This window comes from Lontra canadensis, unplaced genomic scaffold (genome assembly GCF_010015895.1).
Source record: "Lontra canadensis isolate GAN:19392208 unplaced genomic scaffold, GSC_riverotter_1.0 scaffold66, whole genome shotgun sequence".
Classification (NCBI taxonomy): Eukaryota; Metazoa; Chordata; class Mammalia; order Carnivora; family Mustelidae; genus Lontra; species Lontra canadensis.
In genome coordinates, this window is record NW_022631060.1 from 7259091 (window position 1) to 7280948 (window position 21858).

Here is a 21858-nt window from a genome sequence, read left to right on the forward strand (position 1 = left end):
GGGATCTGTGGTGCTTCTGGCCAGTCTCTCTTGATGGCTCCTGTTCAGTTTTGTTTTGTGTTTTCTGTTTCACTTCACCTTCAGGCCAGTATTTTTCAAAATGTGTCCCCTCGGTCAAAACTACATGGTGCTCTTTCATCAGATACACTCGGGAAGTCCTGGGTGTAGGACGTGAAATACATTTCCTCACTGCAGGACTTCTCAGAGCCTTTAAAATGGCAATTTCATGCTAGACTATGTCCCTCTCTCCCTAGGCTCACTTTACAGGTTGGTGGTTACCAGTGTGCGAGTTGGGCTGTGCCCATACTGACAGGGGACGTCACTGGCACTGTTCTTTCCTGTCACCTGCTTTGGTGTGGTTCTTCATACTTGTCACCTCTGGGCAGTGGTCTCACTCTGCTGACTGTTCGGAGTGGCCTAGCTTCATGTCTGAGTCCAAGGTCAGAGGAAGCTCCTACCCACTCCCATCAAGAGACTGGGTGAGACTCGTCAACTTTGACATTCCGTGAGGTGGTTTGTTGGTTGCTTTTGGGATTTGTCCCCTCAAATAGACTTGGGTGAGATGGGGGGCATGGTGGGAGGCAGTGGAGGAAAGAGCCAGATTAGGACCGGGGGCTCCACCCCTGAGCCCCCTGCATTGCCTGCTGTGTGACCTCAGGGAGCTGCTGGAGAGATTTATCATCTCCAAAAATTAAAATAAAAATAAAACTGTTCCTCTGTGAGTCCGGGGTGGGGTGTGTTTTGAGATCGAGTTGGGTTAAGGTGGAGGGTGATGAGCTGTAGGCCCACGGCAGATGCCAGTTCCTTCCCCTCCCTGTGCATCCCTCTGGGGTCCGCTGACCTGTGTGGGACTTGGGGTGGGGGCTTGGTGCTGGGGGCTGCTTCAGTTGAGAGTAGTTTCCAGGACTTGCACGGTGGGCTGCTTGCTGACCATCTGACGGTCATCCCTGGGCATGTCCTGGGTTAGGGGTGAGCCTATGCTGGGTGGGAATTAGGACCACACAGTCAACCCTGGAAGGGGCCCATGTCACTCGGGCCAGGGTTGGGAACCTCACAGTGGCCCCTGGCGGTAGTGGGCTACCCAGACTGATACTCAGGGGTCCCTCTGGCAGGTCTCGGGGTCCGTGCCAGGTCCTGGGCCTTTGCTTGTCTCCCAGGACTTTGCGGAGTACCCGAGCCCAGGCTCTTCCTCAGCACGGGCCAGAGTGTCCTCGTGCCTGCCCCAGGGCACAGCTACCCCATACGCAGGGGGACAGTGGGGACCCCCCACCAGCCCTTTTCCCTATTTAATGAAAACCCTAATTAAGTGCTCTCCCCTAAGCTTCTTTGTGCTCTGAGGTGCCTGAAACTTCATTTTCTTTGTATCTTTTGCAACTGATTTCTTCTTTCCTGCTCCACCCCCTAAACTTGCCCCTGTCGTTTCCTGTCTGTCTGCGTCCCTGACCTTTGCAATGTGGTCCCTGCTCTGGAAACTTGCCTGGGCCTCAGAATTAATTACCCTGTGTGTGTGTGTGTGTCTGTGCACACATGTGTGCGTGCTAGGGTTAGGAAGCCTAGCATGGCAGTTGGGGACAGCAGAATGGGGTGACCAAGCCAGAGGAAGGGGGTGGCTCTGAGCGGTGCTGTGAGCCCAGGCTGGCAAGCTTGTGGACGGAAGAGCAGGTGGGCAGACACTGGGAGCCCGGCAGGTGCGAGGCAAGCCTGAGGGCCTGGCACCAACCTCTGTGACTGGCTGGGATACGGGAGGTGGGATGGGAGGTTGTGGTCTTGCTTCTGTACCCAGCAACGTGCGTAGACCTCAGCAGAGACATTCGCCAATGAATGTCCACAGCTTGGCATCATAGTCCAGGTCGAGAGTAGACCTTCTGGTGTTCCGGAAGATTCCTCGAGCTTTTTTCTAACTGTTCCCTGCCCGCCTTGTCCCAGGAGGCACCACTCAAGTTTTGTCTGTTCTGAACTCCCCACACTTGTGGTTGTAATGAAAGCTCTTTCTTTTTATCCCAAGTGGCCTTGGTGTGGAAGTGGGTAGATAAGCAGGTCCTTTGTAATGGATTGTCATCTTATGCCAGCCTTGGCTGTATCTGCTTTGGATTTGAAGCAAAATAGGAGATTTATTTGTAATTTTTGTGCAACCGTCCGCATACCTGATCGATGGCTGGGTGGTTATTTGGATAGCGCCTGGAACAGGAAGGGCAGAAGAAGGGCACTCTGCCAGAAGCCCTGGTGCCAGGGTGCCAGGTGCCAGGCCTAGCCTTGGAGGTGCGTCCCCCCACACCCCAGGCAGCTGGGCCCTGCTGTGCCTGGGCCCATGGATGGCAGCAGCCATCCCTGCCCCGAGGAGACGGCGCCAGCTGGGCGGTCTCATGGAGGACCCCGCTTTCACCTGGGCCGGGTGTGGGACCAGGGAGGGCCCTATCTCCTTGGTCTTCTCTGGGGGGAGTGGGGGCCTGCAGGAAGCGTGGGGGCTGGGACCAGGTTGAGGGTGGGAGAGGCGTCTGGGCAGATCCTCGGGGACTGGGTCAGGGATGAACAGCTGGGTGGGGGAGGCTTTGGGGGCTGTGACAGGGCAGGTGCGGGGGGACCTGGGGGAGCGGTGTCTTCCCTGGGCTTTGGGAGAGGTTCTCGAGGTTTCCGCTCTGGCTTGGCCCATTCAGGATGACCACTTGGACTTTCCTGAGCTTTCCATAAAAGGCAGAACATCTGTTCAGTTAAAGGAAACCCAACATTTATTATTGTAAATGTCAAGTCGCGCCTTTGGAACATTGTGGAACTGCAGGACGTGTCATGGAGGGGAGCCTCTCTTAGTTGAGTGGGAAGCCTTAGATGGAAGGTGAGACTCTGTCACTGGGATGACGGTCGCTGCGGCTTCTGGCCCCAGTGACAGGGTGCCCCCCTTGCTCCGGGCCCCGGGGTGTAGAGGCCCGCGTTGGGGAGGTTCCCAGCTTTGAGGAACTGCCCACATAAAGGGTTGTCTGGGCGTTTAATATGACCGTAGTCTGGAAGCTGCCATGAGAAGCTGCCCTGGGGTTTTGCTGAGATCGGTGCTCACAGTCAAGCCACAGACATTTCCAGCCATTTTAATATCCCTGCGTTCAGCGCTAAGCAGTCAAGATTAGGCTCCTTGTACTTGGAGACGAGTTCACTCGCACTTTTGGGAACCGCACCGATTTCTCCTTGATCCCTCTCATTTTAGCCAGATCAGCGCCTTTCCTGCATTTCCTCTCAAAGGGGAAATAGAACTTTCCTGCCCCAGGGGTGGGAAGAGGCTTCCACAGCTCCTTCAACGAGCCCCCGCGCCAGCCCAAGTGCCTTTGAGGTCTGCTTTATCAGAGCCGTTAAGGGAATTCTGCAGTTTCTCTCTGTTGGAGTCCTGGGACTTTTTTTTCTAAATGATGGTTTGAACGAGGATTCTATCTAAGTAATAATGTACAAGACTGTTTGGAAAAATGATACAATTTTATAGAAGGACGCTAAACAAGATTTAAATCAACGTGCATGGATAGGAACACACTATCCTAGAAAGGCAACTTTCTCCCACGTTGGTCTCCGGATTCAGCACGACTCCACGGTGTCCTGCCTTCCCCCAGCCCAGATGCTGGCCCCTGGCACCTGAGGAAACCAGGTGGTGACGGGGTACGGCATGGAGGTGCTGCTAGTGACATGGCCTGGGGCGCCGGGCCACCGAGAAGCAAGGAGGGGTGCGGTGAGCGGCAGAGGCCGGGAGCGCCTGGGAAGTCGGTTATACTGAGCAAGTAAGTGGCTCGCCAGTCACAACGGCCGGTGTCCGGTTCGGAGAAGCTGCTGACCAGCCCAGCGAGGGGGAGGATTAGACAGCGCTCCCGGGAAATGTGCCACGCGTGCTGGGGGATTTTTACCGCGTGTGCACACACACCCATGCAGAAGGAGACGCAGAACTAGCTCTAGGTGTGTAAAACTAGCACACGTGTGTAAAAGCGTGTGTATACCAGACCATCGACTCTCCTTATCTATAGTCGTGTGTTCTGGAAAGTTGCTGCCGATGTGAATCAGCGAAGGTGGGGAAATGCAGGGCTGGCTTCCCGGGAGCCTCTGGTCACACAGCTTCAGCCTCCGACCAGAGAGCTGCGTGGAATCTAGTTTCCCACGGGCTTTCGTTGATAGAGCCCTCGTTTCTCATGCGGGGCTGAGTCAGGAGCCCTGAACGCAAGGCCACTGCGCTGGGGGTCGTGCCCGAAGGAAGTCCCTCCCGCATGAACCCACACCACCGGGCACTGCAGCCTGGGGACCATTTGGAAGGGCGACACCACGCTGACAAGCACAGGAACGTGAGCAACACGGTGTTCCCCGAGGCCGCAGAAAGGGCACCGGCTTGCCGTGTGAGCGGAAATGCTATGGCAAGAGTGTTTTCTCGATCCCTCTCGGTGGGACACGCTGGTCGGGCGATGGCTCTTTCCGCCTGTGTGTGTACGTGCGTGTCCAGGGACGACCACGGACGCTCTACCGGTGACTTGGGGGCTCTGATAAAACATAGTGAGTGGCCCACCCAGACATGGGATGTGTGCAGATGATGGGGGTGGCCCGTGCTTGTGTTCCCTAGCTCTGTCTCCCGACAGCCCCGGAGACAGTGACTTCCCAGGGACAGTGAGCACAGCCTGTGGCCAGGTCCAGGCTTCCAAAGCTCACTTTCCCCGGAGACGAGCCAGAGCTTGTCAGAGGAGAGGCCAGTGCCAGGCCTGCGGGAGGGAACGGGGCACCTGTTTCAGGAGTGTGTCATTGGGCCAGAAAGTAAAGAAATCCTTGGGGGCCCATGGGGAGGTGCCAAGAGGACACCAGGGCCAGTGGGCAGGGAGTCTCACTGTCCGAGCGCAGGGAGGAATGGACATTGGAGCTAATGGGAACATTGGATCGTAATCTGTTTAATGAGCTAGGAATAGTGAGTCTACACTGGCTGAAATACACGGATATGGAGCACATCGCGACGCGCTTTAATGAGAGCTCAACGTTTAAAACAGACCCCGAATGCAGGCTCTACCAGGAGTTCCAAGTCTTTCTCTTCAGTAGCTGGTAACGTTCTGTAATGTTACTGCACCATCGGTTTTGGTTGACGTTGTTGTGTTAAAACACACAGCACATAAAATTTAGCGTCCTCACTGCGTAAAAGCATCCGGCCCTGTGGCATGGAGTACCGTCACGCAGTCGTGCAAGCATCCCCTCCACCCGCCTCCCACGGCGACGTTGATGCTCTCCCGAAGCCAGGCCTTCGCTCCGAGACAGCAGTGCGGTAAGCATCCTTGTGTGTCTTTCTTCCCACCGGCTGCGCGGTGACTTTTCTTGCCTTTTCATACTGAGAACCCTGTAAGATTTCATAAAACCTCCCAGCAGAGCCCGTGCAACTCAGGGCGCCGGTTGTAAAAGCATGTAGCGGGCCGCAGCGGGCCCAAGACAGCCAGGACATGCTGGGGAGGAATCCGGAGGGGCTGGCTCTGCCCCGTGTGCGGCGCGTGTGTCCGGTTCAGGGCTGGACAGGAGGATGAGAGTAGAGCAGAGGGAAGGCGGGAGTGGACCCAGGTGTAGCTGGAGGTGTGGCATGAGCAGGAGAGGTGTGCTGGAGCTCTTGCTGCTGGGGATGGGTGTGCAGGCGGGTCGTGTCCGTACCCAGTTCGAGAAACTGCTAGAAGGCCCCCAGAGCTGTCAGGTGTTGGGCAAGTTGCCTGTAAGCCGTCGTGAGTAAAATTACCTTGAGTGCAAGGACGCATCTTGGTCTTGAGCCTGGGCACGCTCGGCATTCACAGTCTTACTCATCCTTCAAGGGTCTGGTCTTACTTCCTCCAGGAAGCCCACCATGTCCAGCCAGAGGTTCGCTGTCCTTCAGGCTCCGGGTACTTCCCGTCTGTGGCACTCACCTGCCATTTCTTCTTGTTTAAGTTAACTATGTGCGCAGCACGTGTCCTGCCCAACTGACACAGGCTCCTTGAATGTGGCCCCACGTAGTTTTCCCTCCCTCGAGGGCTGGTGTGCGAGGAAAGCCCCCCGCCCCCGCCACAGCTGGTGCCCAGGCCTCGCTGCTCCGGTGAGCGATACAGTGCTTGCCGGGTATCAGGAAGGCAAGGACTAAAACTGTTGCTTCTTTGGTGGAGTCGCAGAGGATTGGGTTACCTTGAGCAGGCTGTGTTCAGTGTAACCATGTAAACGGTGTAAAATACAGCCCTTGGAATGACGGCCAGACATCTGCTATGAATTCTATATATAAGTACTGGATATGCTTACACGGGGTAGCGTGCGGTGGCCGGCGCTGGGTTTTCAGACTCCCGATCCTACTGTGGTGGGGACTGGGAATTGGTCACAGGTCCTGGTCCCCAAGGGAGGAGGGAGAAGGAGACGGCCTTTGTCCGACGCTGCTCCGCCGAGGGGGGCCGGGAACATCCGACCGCCTGCGGACAGGTGGGAGGGCCCGCTCCCAGTCCCCCACCAGCGAGGTACAGAGAACCCACAGGACTCTTCGGGGTGTCCTGAGGGTTGTGGCAAGAAGGGGCCGTGGACATCCAGGGTCACGGAAAGGGTCATCTGCGCCTGGTTAAACCAAGGGAGAATTTTGCAGGGGTATTCCGTTTGCTCAGGGCCGGGGGTGCCTTTTAAGAGTGGATCTCATTTCTTGCCTCTGAAGTTTTGCCCCCAGTCTCATGGCGAGAGGCCAGGCCCCTGGAGTCCATGTCCACGCACATTCCTGTGGAGCAGGGCCGGCCCGGGGCTGGACGGAGGAAGTACTACCCACCCCGGCTGCTGTCCGCTGAGCATTTCAGATGTGCCGCTTCTGGGCCGGACCTTTGGGTGAATCGCCCGGGTCACGCCCCATAGTCTCCGAAGGGGAGGTACCACGATCACCCCCATTGCAGACCAGACGTTGCCGTCTGAGAGGGCAGGTCTGGGCGGTCACCCCAGGCTGTCTCCGCGGCTCACACTTGGAGCGCGGACCTGGTCTGTTGGACCTTCTGTTTGGGGTCCTGAAAAATATATTGGCACAGATAACATCGTAGCAACATAAACAGAATTCAGGGCGAACACAGGACAAGTCTGTCCACCCAGAGACCCAGCAAGGTCGCCTTCCCTGGCGTCCCATTCAGTCTTCGTTCCCGCCCAGCGCATTGGCCTTAACTGTGCCAGGACAGATCGCGGCTTGAAGTCAGGCTGGTGGGTGCGTTGTGACCCAACATGTTATCGTGCCCCTTCTCCGATGTCACTGCAGCCACTTTCTTATTGCTTCTGTGGGTGTGATTTTATGCTGAGAGGACAGTCTGGTTACCCCCGACTTTGGAGTTATTTTGTTCGTTTTTGGTTATAAATAGGGCAGCAGCTGGTACTGCAGCCAAGACCGTCCTCCTCCCTCTGGTGCTCCTGGGGGTGATTCCTGCGAGGGTGCCCCCCAGGGGGAGGGTTAGGTTTTTTGTGGTCCTTGATACTAGTTGCTACCGTGTTTTCCGAAAGGGTTTTCCTGGCATCTGTGGCCTCCCAGTAACGGTGTGTTTTTTCCCGGTGACCTGTGCGGGTTGCGGAGCTGGGAGGTGGCCTGGCCCAGTGGCTCCTGCTCTTGTCCATCCTACCCCCAACTCTTCCATCTTGCGTTTCACTCTTTCATTCCATGATTCCTTCCCACTGCCCAGAAGCTCAGGTTCTGAGTCAACAAATCGTCCCCGGGCGGAGTGACCTGGGGTAGGTCAGGTTCCCTTTCCCAGAGCTGTAGTTACCTCATCCCAGGGAGATGAGAGGGTTTTGGGCATATGGGTGCACAGGGAAGGAGCACATAGGACCAGCATCTATTCCTCCCACATGCTTCACCCCAGGACCTTTGCACCGGCCATTCCCTCTGCTGGTGATGCCTTCCGTGCCACCTTCACTCAACCTTTCACGTCTTTGCCCCATTGTCACTTTCTTAGGGCGACTGTCCTGACCATCTTATATGAAGTGACAGCCCCCGCTCCCAGACCCCTTACCCTGCTCTGTTTTTCCAAACCACCCGTTGATGTTTCAAGGAACTAACCTGACCTATCTACTGTATTTATTGCTTATTGTCTATTTCCCTGTTGTGACGTAGGACATGGAGGTGTGTTCCGCGTTCGCTGATGGTGCGTCATGGCCCTCTGCCCCCACTCTCCTGGCCGGCTCTGTCCCAGTCTCAGTGCAGAGCGCCACCCGTCCTGACTGCTTTCTTGAGAGCTTTCTCTCCTTTCTGCTCTGCTCTCTTCTCTTCTGTCTGGCCCTGCTCCCACCATCATCCTCATAGCAGGCTGGCTCCTGGCTGTCCTGCCCTGGCGTCTCTCCACCAGTGGGATAGAATGGCCCCCAGGATGCCATGTCTCCCAGTGGGAGGGCCATGTTGGCCAGGGTTCCCCAGGCCCTGCGCAGGCCACCAGGAGAGTGGGTGCTGCCTGTGTCAGCTGGGGAAGCCCCCCTTGCTATGAGTTCCCGGGGGGACTAGGGTGAGGCGAGTGCCTCTGGGGACTCGGGAGTGGAGCGTGCCATGCTTTCCAAACATCCTAGAAGCAGGAGCGGCTCCTTCTGGAAAAGGCCTGCTTGGTGGGGCCATGCCCGCCCGGGCTGCACAGAACCTCGCCCACCCCCCACCCCCTGGCTCTCCAGGGTGGCTCCCCTCCCCGAGAGCCTCACTTTAGGAAAAGCACAAGAAATTGAACACCCCCCATCTGTGGCCTTTGAAGGGTGCACCTGAACTGCCCAGAGTGTAAACCATGGTGAAAATGTGGTCTTTCCAGTTTGGGGAGAAAGTACAGAGCAGAGCTAGGATTTTTTGTGCCTGGGGCAGCTTCCAGGAGCTCCCTTCCTCCCTCCCCCTCCATCTCCCCAGCCCAGGCTCCTCTCCTGCGGGGCAGGGTGTTTTGGGTTTCTGGCCACTCGCCGGCCACCCCTGGGGTACCTCTTCTGTAGTGCTTCCCCTGTCCGCTGGAGAGCAGCTGATGGGAGACTGCTTGTCTGTGGGGCCGGCCGCCTGATGATGCTCATAGCTGGTGTGTCTCCCCTGCAGCCCCTCCCCTGTAATCCCCTACTAGTGCTTGAATACCTGTGGCCACGGGGAGCTTGCTCCCTCCTGAGACAGAAGCTAACTTCTAGAAGTCAGCAGCTACACCTGGCCTCTGCTTGCTTTAGCAAGGGGTCGTTGGGCCAGAGCCGAGTCCTCCCTGGTAGGAGGACGTCATGAGGTCTTGGTGAGAGCATGGTGTGTGCACCTGTGTGGGGTCTGTGTCTGGGGAGAGGATCCGTTTATCAGAGAGCCCTGTGGTCCTCAGAAGGTAGAGAATCACAGTGTGGAATTTTAGCTCCGCCTACCTGGGCAGGTCATGCCTTTTGGCTGGTGAGTGGGGACGAGCCAGGGGACCTGGCCACAGGGAACCTCAGGGGTCTGGGCACCGGAAACCTCGCTGGCGGAACAGGATGTCTGGTGATCCTTGCTCTGGGTGACCGGGAACAGCACGGCAGTGATTAATGGGAATGTGCCCCGGGCCCGTCCTGTCAGCCTGGGTGTGCTGTGGGGTGTCTCTGTTGGTGGTGGCTTTGCCTGCCTGTGTCGCTGTGTCCTCCAGACCCCACATATGACCCTGTTTGCAGTGAAGGCCCCCCTGCCTCTGGTCCTCATGCATTCTTCCTCTGAAGGTTCTGGACCCTCCCCAGTCTGGGCATCCTCTCCCTTCCTCCACTGTGCTCTAGAGCTGGCCGGCTCCCGAGTCTCAGATGGCGCCCAGCCTCTGGCCGGGCCATCGGTGGTGGGCGTCCCTCTTCTCTCCCTGGGGCCTCTAGCTGGGAGTGGGGACCGACACCCTTCTGGACAGTCCCCCTTTTCCTTCCCACTTCTCCCAGGGCAGAGGTAACGGACCTCCTTAAAGTTGGGGTGCGGGAGGCAGGTGGGGTGCCGGAACCTGATGTGCAGGACCCCTGCTGTGTGCTGGCCCCCCCAGGCAGGGTCAGGAGCGCTCTAAGCCAGGCAGGTGGACCCGCGGCGTGCTGGGAGTGAGTCCTGTGAGAAGCTGGGAAAACAGGAAAGTCCCATTTCTTAATGACTAAAAACTTTTTAGTGAAGTAAATATACACAGAAAGGTAATGTATGTTTGCAGACCAAACGCACCCACGCGCCCAGCGCACAAGTGGCCCAGTGTGTAGAGGCCTTGAGGGTTCTGTTGAACCTGGCTGTGCGGGCACCCCTCGGGGTCTCCTCTTCCCCATCCGCAGAGCGGGCGCAACGCCCTCCACAGCCCAGGCCCCTCACGGGGTCCCCAGGACACTTGCAGGGAAGCCTGCATGGCTCTGTGTGTCGTGGGTGACCTGCAGGGACCTGGCGGCCTGTGACGATGAAGGTTTTTTCCTCTCCGTCTGCGTCTGCTTGGGGCAAGGAGGGGCAGGGAGGTCCGGGGACAGATGTCCTTTGTGGCGGTCTCCTCGCAGGAGGTCGGGATGCCTGGCTCACATGTAGCTGCACCGCCCCTGTCTGATCTTTACAAGCGTCCCTCCCTTCCTTGTGACTGTCGTGATGCTGGGTGCTGGAGGCAGTGGTGGAGCCCCAAGGGGGTCCTGACCTCCAGACCTCCTCGTGTCCCCCATGTCCTCAGGGGCGTGGCCCGGGTTGGAGCCTGGCGCTGGCCGTGGCAGTCTCTCAGCCCCGCTGCCGCACAGGGTGCTGTCGAAGGGGTATGAGCTGAGGGGTGGCACCCCGGAGTGGGAAACTGAGGCCACAGTGCCAGGAAGGGCCTGTGTTGGGACAACAGGTCCGGGAACTGTAAGGGAATCCTGAGGCCCAGCCAGGACTGTGCCCCGATGTCCTCTTCTCTTGCATCAGGCTGATGTGACTTCTCTGTAGCCCCTAGAGGCGCTGGGTGGCCTGGCCGTGGCATCCTGGCGTGAGGGGGCAGGCGTGGCAAGAAGAGTCCCCTGGGACTGCCTGCCCGTGCCCAGGGGAGCGGGAGGAAGGAGCAGAGGGGCCGGGTGTGGGGGCGGGGGCCAGGAGCTCTCGGGGCCAGTCCTCACCGATCGCTTCCCCCCGCCCCCCACAGCCTCGCCTCTCCTGCTGTTTGCCAACCGCCGGGACGTGCGGCTGGTGGACGCCGGCGGAGTCAAGCTGGAGTCCACCATCGTGGTCAGCGGCCTGGAGGACGCGGCCGCCGTGGACTTCCAGTTCTCCAAGGGAGCCGTGTACTGGACGGACGTGAGCGAGGAGGCCATCAAGCAGACCTACCTGAACCAGACGGGGGTCGCCGTGCAGAACGTTGTCATCTCGGGCCTGGTGTCACCTGACGGCCTGGCCTGCGACTGGGTCGGCAAGAAGCTGTACTGGACGGACTCAGAGACCAACCGCATCGAGGTGGCCGACCTCAACGGGACGTCGCGTAAGGTCCTCTTCTGGCAGGACCTTGACCAGCCACGGGCCATTGCCTTGGACCCCGCTCACGGGTAAGCCCAGCTGCCTTTCTTCTTGGCGGGGTGTCTGGGGGGCCCTGGTTTCCCTCTTGAATTGACTTAAGCCCAGGCAGCTTTTTCAGAGCAAACCTGGCCATCTTGAAAGGAGTTTGCCTTTTGGAACCTGGTGTTGGGAACCATTTCCCCTTGAAAGGCCATGCTTTGGTTTCTGTTTGAAACCTGCTGCATCCAAGGCTCCCGATGTAAATCATGAGGCTTCTGCTATGTGTGTGATGGTGTCCGAGGTGGTCAGACCCTCCCGCAAGCTGAATCTGTGCCTTCCATACCTTTCTAACGACATTCGCTAAAAACGGTATAAAAGGTGGAGGTCCTTGTCCAGAAGTGGAACTGGCTGGGCGGATTGTCTCTCTGGCCTCTTTCGGAAGCCCTCTGCTCTCCTCTGCTCCCCCATCTAGCTGAGCTCACCGTGACCCATGAAGACTCAGGGCCCAGCCCTAAGTCCCAGGAGGGACTGTGGGAGCGGCAGTGAAGCTAGGAACATCCTGGGGTTTGAAGGCTGGGAGGGACAGATCGTGGGGAGGTGGCCGATGGCACGGCCCAGCCTGGCCGGGCCCATTCTAGACTTTCCCGAGTGGGAGCAGTTTGCTCTGTCACCCCTTTGCCCTCGGTCCCCTCCTCCCATAGCCTGGGAGTGATACAGCCTTACCTGGGTGGCAGGTGTCCGGCTACCTGGTGGCGGCAGCCGACCCACGGCTGTGTGTGTCTGGTTCTCTGCTGGTTCAGTGGTCAGAGGTGGGTGGCTCCCTAACATCTTGAATAGGAACACCGTAGGACCCCTGGGTTCTGCTCCCGATGCCACCTGCTTGCCCTGGTCCTGGCAGTGCCTTCTCTTCCTGGTCAGCCCGCCCCAGGTGGGTGGAACAGGGGCCAGGAGGTGGAGGCCCGTCTCTCCGAGGCTGGTGTTTGGATAGCTGGGAACAGGGGGAAGGGGTGCTGTGGTGGGCGAGTACCCCGCCTGACAGTGTGCTGACTTAGCAAACGCACCCCCTGGCTCTCGTGTCCTCCATGCACACACACACGAGGTCAGGGATGGTCTGGGGTTTATCGCCCAGGCGTCAGACCAGACAGGCCTGGTGCGTCTACCCCAGCGGAGCCCCCCGGCCCCAGCCTCCTGGGGGCCAAACTCGACAGTGACTTCCCTCAGGCCCCTCTTGCCCCCACTTCCAAGCAGGCTGAGCTGCCAGGGGCCAGACTGACCTTCCAGGATGTTTCCTATTTCTGACCTCTCCCGTACTGTGGGGTGACCCCAGGACTCCTGGAATCCAACCATCCTTCAGGAGGTGGTGGCTGGCATGGGCTGAGTCTCCCCGGCTAAGAGGGGACATTGTCAGTGATGGGAGAGGCTAAGGGGTGCTGCCTCGAGGTCCTTGCAGTGCACTGGAGGGAGAAGACCATAAGCAGATAGTATGTCCCAGAGGGATGTGTGCCCTGGAGGAGAATAACATGGGGCCTGAGGACAAAGAGGATGAGGCAAGGGGCTTCCTGTCATAGGTTAGGAGACTAAGAACAAGGGGATGATATTTGAGCAGAGACCTAAAGCCTATGAGAGTGAGAGCCATGTGGCCATCCAGGGGATGAATATTCCAGGCAGTGTAAGTGGCTAATGCAAAGGCCCTGGGGTAGGAGGAGGCTTGGCCTGTTGGTGGGGCTGTAGTGAAGTGAAGAGGAGAATGGATGACACAGAGAAAGGGTAGGTCCTGTTTAGAGTGGAAGAGTTGCTGAGGGGGTCCCTCTGGCCGTTGGAGTGAAGGTGGACTTTGGGGTGGGAGCCAGGGGTCTTTTGCGGCTATCACCATGATCTGGTGATGTAAGGTGGGGGCGTGGATCAGGAAGCTAGTGGGCTGTGGGTGAGAAGTGGCCAGATTCGGGATCAGAACCACACAGGTTTGCTGGTTCTTTGCATGTGGGTTAGAGACAAAGGCAAGAAGCAAGGGCCGTGCACTGCCGTCCTGGGCCTCAGTGTCCCCATCTGTACAGGGTGGGACCTGTCATGCAGAAAACGCCCTTGTCATGCAGAAAACGCCAAGAACAGTTAGCAGCTTCAGTGAGTCTTAGTTGTTGAAACACTAAAGTTGCCCCTCGCTTACCACCCCAAATACAGTCTCCATGTCCGTGCCCATGTGTCTTCTTTCTTCCTCATGACCTTTCTTCCTCATGACCTCTCCCTTGTGACCAACCATTGGTTGATTGGGAGGGGTTTGTGCTCAGCGGGGAGGCTCTGGGTTCCTGGTTGGGGAGGTGCTTGGCGCTTGGTGGGGAGGTGCTTGGCGCTTGGTGGAGAGGTGCTCGGTGCTTGGTGGGAGGTGCTTGGCGCTTGATGGGGAGCGATCTTCTCTATGTTCATGTCCAGGCTGGCCTTGCTTGTACCATCACTGGGAGTCAGTCATTCTCTAGCTCGGGCTTTTCTTACTAAATGTTTGAAATCCTTTCTGTTCTTGCCTCTGAATTCTTTTCAACACCCCCAGCCCCTGGGGCAAAGTTGACTTTGGTGTTGATGCCCTGGGAAGGACTTCCGAACTGGCCTTCCCCCACACTTCCCCTGTGGTGACGGTTTGAGATGCCCATTCTGTCCCCTTGGGCACAGGTAGCAAAGTAAGCATCCAGACAGGGTTAAGGGAAGCCACCACCCTCCCCAGGGTCAAGGGCCCCCCGGGGGCGGCAGAGCCGGACCTGGGGAGGGCCCTCTGGCCCCAAGTACCGGGAGTCCATTACCGGGAGCCGGAGAGACACCACCCCAGTGCTTGAGGGGAGGCTCAGGCTGGCATTAGCCAGGAGGGGCCGCAGTCGCTCCCCGCCTTAAGCTAAAGCCAGGCTGAAACCCAACCCCTGCTTTAAAATGCAAAATGGTCCTTCCCTAAAATAACACACAGCCAGGACCCACAACCGCACAAAGACCAGGCAGCCGTGCTTTCCTGTGCTTTCCTTCGGAAGTGGATTCCCCCCGTGGAACCGGGCTGGGCCTGCGGCAGCGTTCAGGATTTTACAAAAGCACATCCACGCCAGCGAATCTCTGGAAACGGAGTGGCTCGCAAATTCCCCATTTAAGGAAACCAGCGGGCCTCTGTTATGAAACCCCGGGGAAGGAATTTGAATTATGCTCCTTGCAGAGGGCCAGAGCCTTCACATTTTCCGGCCTTTCTCGCGGCTGCAGGACAGCATCTAGGGAGGTTACCAGCGGATGGCTCTGAGATTGATTCTCCTATCTTCTCGGTGGATGGCGGGAGGGCTGGCTCCTTTCAGGCTGCTGGGGGGCAGGACAGGCACTGGGAAGGAGGGCGTCTGCAGCAGGCCAGTGGGAGCCTTTGCTGAGCTGGCGGACAGCACCTGCCCGCCCGGGGCTGCTGGGAAAAGCACGCCAACGCCCTGAGCCTGCGGGCCCAGGGGACAGTCCCCCGACGGCCTGGCCCTGGCCTCACCCAGAGAGCCATGCAGTGCTCCCAGAACCGCTGGCACGTGCCTGGGGCAGGTCCGCCTTCCAGAGCCTCAGTTTTCCCATCTGTCCAGTGGGAAGACCGATTCCTGATCCCCCTGTGTCCGCCAAGTGCTCACTAGCTGCAGAGGAGAGAGTGTAAGAGAGGCCCCTGGGAGAGGAGTTCTGCGTGTGGGTGCTTTCTTCACCTGTCTGTCCCCACTTGAGTTGGAAAGCATGGGAGCTCGGTGACAGGAACCTCGCTGCCACGTGGGCAGGAGGCTGCCTTTGGTGTGGTTCAGGGACCTGTCCCAGCTCCTCCAGCAGATCGTCCTGGCATCGGCTCAGAATGACACCCCCCCAGGAAGGCTGTATGGCCTCACCCGTGGGGTGGCCCCTCCGGCACCCACACCTCCCATGGCCGCAGGTGGCCCGCTGGATGAGCACCCCTGAGAGGCAGGGTGGGGCTTGTTGTCCCCATGCCCCCGGCGAGTACACCGGCCCCTGTCCCACATCAGCAGCTCAGAATTTGCTGAGAGGGGAGGAGATCCCACCTGGGAAGAAGTAGAGCCCAGAGCTGTGGGGGACTTGCCAGGTCGGAGAGAAGCAGCTCGAAGCGAAGAGAGGGTCTGTGGGCTGGGAACTAGGATGCCCGCGAAGGGACAGTGCACGGTCTCCCCCCGCTGGATTTGCACTACCCGCGGGCCTCCGATGGGTGGCACAGGTGGGGCGGGGAGCTCCCTGCCTTCCCGGGTCAGGGTTCCAGGCAGACTCCCGGTGGCCCGGCGTGGACGAGCTGCCGGTCTTTAAAGCAGTCCCTGAGGCCAAGGGTTATGGGATTTGCTGATTAGCCACGACCCACCCATGCCCACTCGCCCTGGGAGGAGGGCAGTCGGGGGAGACTGCACCGTGGGGAAAGACCACTCGTGGGAGCGGGGCTTCTCCAAGGGAAACTGGACACTGTCCTCCTTGTCAGCAGGGAGCCACGGGCGGACCAAATAAAGCAGGTCTGCCACCCACGTGTCCCATGGCTCATCCATGTCCGACCGGAACCTGAGGGGCCCGTGTCCTCCAGGCAGGTGTCGTTCCTCTGAGCTGCCCCCAGAAACCCAAGCCCAGCTTCGAGGAGCGCGCTGGGTTTTTGCCTCCCCGGAGAGCTTAGACGTGTTCTCTGGGTGCTGGCAGGGTTTGAACCTGTCACCCCAGATGCCTGGTGTCACCTCACATCGTGTCCACTTACTTGGTGGGCTATCACATAAGGAAGCCTTTCAGGAGGGGGTTGCCTTCAGGATGTGAGGGGCCTGCCCCTTCCTGGAGGCTGGAGGGTGTGGAAGGGCAGTGGTGGATTACCCACAAGCCCCTCCGGGCAGAACTGCAGTCGCGCCCACCTGTGTGGGTTTTTTTTAATAGACTCTATTTTTTTGTTGTTGTTAAACAAAACCCCTGGGCAGCCCCTCATCTTTTTCTAGTCTCTGTAGTTCTGCCTTTTCCAGAATGTCCTGTGGTTGGAGTCACAACGTACGTAACCCTTCCAGACTGGCTCTTTGTCTTAGTAATAAACATCTAAGATTCCTCCTTGGCTTAATGGTTCATTTTTTTAATGTGCCGAACACTATCCCACCCTACATATTTTTAATTGGCTTTAGCAGTTCATTTGCAGCATTTTCGTAGCAGCAAAAAAATCAGAAAGAACTCAAACGTCAGACGTGGCGTCACATAACTAATTTACGATATCCTATCGCCATTAAGAGAACAAAGAGGTTTTCTATTAGTAGAAAGAGGGGGTACTCAGAGGGGATCGCCGAGGACAAGTTGGAATAGCATATTTTGGTTCGCCAACTTGGTTTAAGAATTAATATGTTCCTAACTGCTTAGGAGACAAATCGGAAGCGAGACTAGCCCAGCCCCGAAGCACTGGTTACCTCTAGTGGGCAAGATTCGGGGACGATTTCTCGGTCTCCGTCTAACACGTTTGCGTTCATGTAGACGGAAGACAGACACAAAGCAGCCCCGGGCTAGCCTTCCCTGCTCGTGCTCTGCCCCCTCGTTAGGTACATGTACTGGACAGACTGGGGCGAGACACCTCGAATCGAGCGGGCGGGCATGGACGGCAGTACCCGGAAAATCATCGTGGACTCCGACATCTACTGGCCCAACGGGCTGACCATCGACTTGGAGGAGCAGAAGCTGTACTGGGCCGACGCCAAGCTCAGCTTCATCCACCGTGCCAACCTGGATGGCTCGTTCCGGTAAGTGCCCGCCCGCGCGGGGGTCCCCACATTTCCCTGTGCTCCCCAGCCCCCTGCCAAGGTCCAGGCTGTGTGTTGGCAGGTGACCCTTCTTAACTCAGACCCGGGGTCTCGTATCTGAAACCCTGGGGGCCCGAGGAGTTCTGGACTCTTCAGAACTTGACACAGTGGTAGAGTACACACAGGGTGTCAGACTCCACCCCGAGCGAGGTCTGGGGGGGCACCTGCCATCTGCCATGTGACTGTGTCTGCGGCAAAACACAGAATAGTCATTACGAGCGGGGTCGGAAGACGAAAAACAGCCCCACATCCACACACAGGTTTTACACCAAATGAGTCACAGAAATCTTGCCATTTTCAAAGATTTGGGTTTCAGAACGGTGGAGAAGGGATTGTGGACCTAAAACCCAGGGGTCCAGCAGGGATGTAAAGAGTAGACCGTACCCCCTTCCTCCTGTCACCAAGTACGCGTCCTGAGGGCAGGAGTAGAGCTGGTCTTGGGGTTCACTGCATTCCGCAGTCTTGCCAGAGGGCCTCACACCTAATACTTGCTCAGTAAAATGAGTTAAATGAGTGAGCTATGAAGGGTTTTTCACTCGTTAGGTAATTGCTTGTAGAGCTTTCTGGTCAGCTTAGCTTAACAGCCCTCTACGTCGTCATGCTATAAACACAGGGACATCCCTTCTGTGCACAGGGCTTTGTTTATTTTCATTTATTGAATTTGTGCCGGGTCTTGGGGAATCTTCCTGGGAGGACAGACCCTGCTCCTGCCTGGTGGAGCTCCTGAACCAGGCGGGAAGTTGGTGGGTGCAGGTGTCATGGGCTGCAGTCACGTGGCATGGGGAGGACTCGGTTGGATCTCTGCACACACAGGCAGATGACGAGGCTGACAGATCTGAGAGTGTTAGCAAGTTTGCCACGTTTTATCCAGGCCTGCATACTAGTTTATCTGTTGCTGTGTAACAAAATACCCCCAAGCCTGGCCACCTAAATCAGCAAACAGGGTTTTTTCTTGTGGGGAAAGGGTGTCAGGAATTAGGAGTGGTTTAGCTGACTTAGCTCAGAGTGTGCCCTGTGGTTATAGTCAAGCTCCTGGCAGGGGCTGTAGTCATCCAACGGCTTGACCGAGGCTGGAGGACCACTCTGATGGCTGTTGGCAGGAGGCCTCAGTTCCTCCTTGACCTCTGCTGACCATGTCCAGCTGGTTTGAAACATTCTAGCCCATTGTCTCTGTGAGCAGACTGGCCTGGGGCCTGGGTGAATACTTGGAAAGTGTGGCAGCCTGGGGAGATGTGGTCCTTGGGAAGCTGAGTGACCCTGGCCATTGTGAAGGGAGTGTTGGACGCTGGAAAGGCTGTAGTCTGGGGGTGCCTGGTGGAGGGATCGTGACAGGACAGCAAGGATGGTGGTAGCACTTAAGACATGATAATGGTGGTGGTGGTGATAATGGTGATGGTGGTGATGGTGGTGAAGACGATGGTGATGGTGGTGATGATGGTGACGATGGTCGTGATGATGGTGACAGTGGTGGTGATGGTGGTGATGATGGTGATGGTGGTGATGCAGTGATGGTGATGTGATGGTGGTGATGATGGTGACGATGGTGGTGGTGATGGTGGTGGTGGTGATGGCAGTGATGGTGATGTGATGGTGACTATGGTGACAATGATGGTGATGGTGATGATTATGGTGATGATGGTGTTGATGGTGATGGTGGTGACAATGATGGTGGTAATGGTGTTGATGATTATGGTGACGATTATGGCGATGGTGGTGGTGACGACAATGTTGGTGGTGATGGTGATGATTATGGTGACAATGATGGTGACGGTGGTGATGGTGATAGTGATAGTGGGACTGGGATGGAGGGGATATGAGGGGTAACAGCTGAGTGGGCTCGGGGTTCTCCTGAGGATAACGGGAATGGTTGGGAAGAAGATGGAGGCTGTAGTTGAATAACATTCTAAGCATGCTGTGTAGCACGGAATTATTCACTCATCAAAATGGTTAATTCTGTGTTACATGCGTTTATCTCAATAGTTTATTTTAAAAAGTAACATCAAGGGGATGCCTGGGTGGTTCAGTCAGTTAAGTGTCTGCCTTTGGCGCAGGTCATGGTCCTGGAGTCCCAGAATGGAGTCCCATAGGGGCTCCCTGCTCAGCAGGGAGCCTGCTTCTCCCTCTGCCTACTGCTCCTCCTGCTTGTGCTGTCTCTCTGACAAATACATGAGAATCTTTAAAGGTGGGCGGCTGGGTGGCAGTTGGTAGGGTGGCTGCTTTCGGCTCAGGTCATGGTCCTGCAGTCCTGGGTCGAGTCCCACATCGGGCCCCCAGCTCTGTGCAGAGTCTGCTTCTCCCTCTCACCCTCTCCCCTCTTGTGTTCTCTCTCACTGTCTCTCTCTCAAATAAATAAAATCTTGAAAAAAAAAAGATCTTAAAAGGTGATGTCAAGAAGATAAAAAGGGGGCAACATTGGGTCAGATCCGGGAAGAGCAGGGAATGTGGCTTTAAGTTGTTTAGTAACACCTTGTACGTGTTGCCATCTCCACGGTGTGGTGCTGGCGGGGGCCGTGGTGGTGCTGGGGACCAGCCCCCTGCAGCCATCCCCCACCAAGGAGCCTGGAGGCAGGGAGGGTCATTAAACTGGATAATCACCCACGCTATCAGGTGTCAAATTCTGAATCATAACCAGCATCAATAATCTCGTTAAAAACTAGTTCTTGTTTGCTGAACGTTATAAATACATAGAAAAGAGCTGCCTTCCCTTGCATTGTTAGCAAATTCAGTGTAGCCCGATCCTATAAATTACAGCAAGAACAGGCGCATTTGGTCCAATTTGTAAGCTGTGGAAACATCAGGGCAGAGCAGGCGCGCTGGTCTCCAGCTCCTTGCCCCGTCAGCTGCGGCTTCCCCCTTGCCAGTTTTCTTCCTCCTTTTTCCCCTGGGGAGCACTTTGCCACCAGCCACTGTTCTAGAAACAGGTCTGGAGGGGAGGCCCGTGTCTCTGGGAGGGACGGCAGGGGGCTGGCGGCATCTGGGAAGTGCCCCACACGCCCCGGGGCAGTTCCCAGGATGCCTGCCCCGCTGTGTCCTATTGTCCTGTGTGATGTGAGTGGGTCCACAGTGACCGGGGAGGGTATTTCAAAGCTGGGAGTGTGCAGGGCTGTGGGGAATCTGCTGATGGCTCCTCGCCCTGCCCTCACGCCCATGCAGGCAGAAGGTCGTGGAGGGCAGCCTGACGCACCCCTTTGCCCTGACGCTCTCTGGGGACACTCTGTACTGGACGGACTGGCAGACCCGCTCCATCCACGCCTGTAACAAGAGGACTGGAGAGAAGAGGAAGGAGATCCTTAGTGCCCTCTACTCGCCCATGGATATTCAAGTGCTCAGCCCGGAGCGTCAGCCTCACTGTAAGTGCGGCACTGGGGGTGGCTGGCGGCTTCCCTCGGCTGAGGCCCACAGGCTAGGGGCGCCGACCTCAGCAGTGGCAGAGAGGAGGTGCTGGTAGAGGGGAGGGAGGCGTTTTCAGAGTGCAGGGCTAGGCTGGGGGGCAGTGGCGGGTGGGGACCCCCACTGCAGCTGTCCTCTCTGTGCAGGTGGCAAAGGGACTCCCAAGGAAGGTTGCTTTTTTCCAGAAGTTACATAGTCCACGATGAATGATCTGTTGTAAATTGAGGCTCTCAGCCTGGGGTCCCCAGAGGGTGGTAGCTGGGGTCCTTGTTGGTGATGAGTGGGCTCAGGGCTCCGGTGACAGGCAGCCAGCAGGGTCTTTGGGGACCAGGGTGCTGTAGAAGTTTCTCGCTTTGAACTTAACAGTGAGGGGCCCAAAGAGGGCAACCGTTGTCAGTGCCAAAGGCAAGGTGGGGTTCTTGGCAATTGTGTTTTGTTGAGAAACAACAAATGCGTCCACGCTTGGGGCAGCCCACACCCGGAAGGCAGCATGAGGGAGAGGAGAGACACCACCCCAGAAATCTCCAGTTGACGGGGGTGGTTCATAGTCTACATTTCGGGGTACCGCCCCCCAGACCACCCCGGGCAGAGTGAAACGCCGGCCGTGTTCAGGTCTGTTGGTGCTGGATGTGGACGGGCCTGGGAGAGAGCAAAGGGTTGCCAGCAGCACTAGCAGCGTCCAGGCCTGGCCACCAAGTGCTTGTGCCGATCGCGTGGGGTCCAAGCACGTCACCGAGATTAGACAGGCCTCTGGTCCAGGAGCCTCCAGTCCATACTGCACGGGCAGGTCCTGAGATCCTGTTGGGGAAGGCCAAGGGTGGCCTTCATGGAGGAGGTGTTGTCTGAGGCGCCCTGAGGAAGAGTGGGCTTCTGACTGTAGAAGAGTGGGGGGAGGGGCAGAGCAGGGAGGATGCCCCCACCAGGACTGGTGCGTGGGGCGGGAGTGGGGTCAAGTGTTCCCTCACCCTGCCCCGTCTTCCCCAGTCCACACGCGGTGTGCAGAGGACAACGGCGGCTGCTCCCACCTGTGCCTGCTGTCCCCAAGGGAGCCTTTCTACACATGCGCCTGCCCCACCGGTGTGCAGCTCCACGACAACGGCAAGACGTGCAAGGCAGGTGAGATGGGGCGCCGGCTGGGGGCTGGCCTGGTGGGGGGCGGGGGGTGTTGGGGCTGGGCACCGGGCAGCGCCCCGTCTTGCCTGCAGCGAGGGTTTCACGCCATCTGGGCTCCCACCTGCTGGGACCGGGGTCTGATCTGGGTTCTGCTGCCCGGCGGTCCTGTCACCGGGCTCGGCG

General features: G+C 57.6%; 1 protein-coding gene across 2 annotated transcripts in view; it reads left to right on the top strand.

Annotated features, from left to right (window-relative positions):
* Positions 1–21858, top strand: part of LRP5 (LDL receptor related protein 5) — a 97616-nt gene that overhangs the window by 15969 nt on the left and 59789 nt on the right. For both annotated transcript variants that reach the window (XM_032879676.1, XM_032879677.1), the window contains exons 2-5: positions 11031–11427; positions 16915–17112; positions 20326–20522; positions 21547–21678. In XM_032879676.1, the coding sequence (XP_032735567.1) occupies positions 11031–11427; positions 16915–17112; positions 20326–20522; positions 21547–21678 (924 nt within the window). The remainder of the gene's footprint in view (positions 1–11030; positions 11428–16914; positions 17113–20325; positions 20523–21546; positions 21679–21858) is intronic.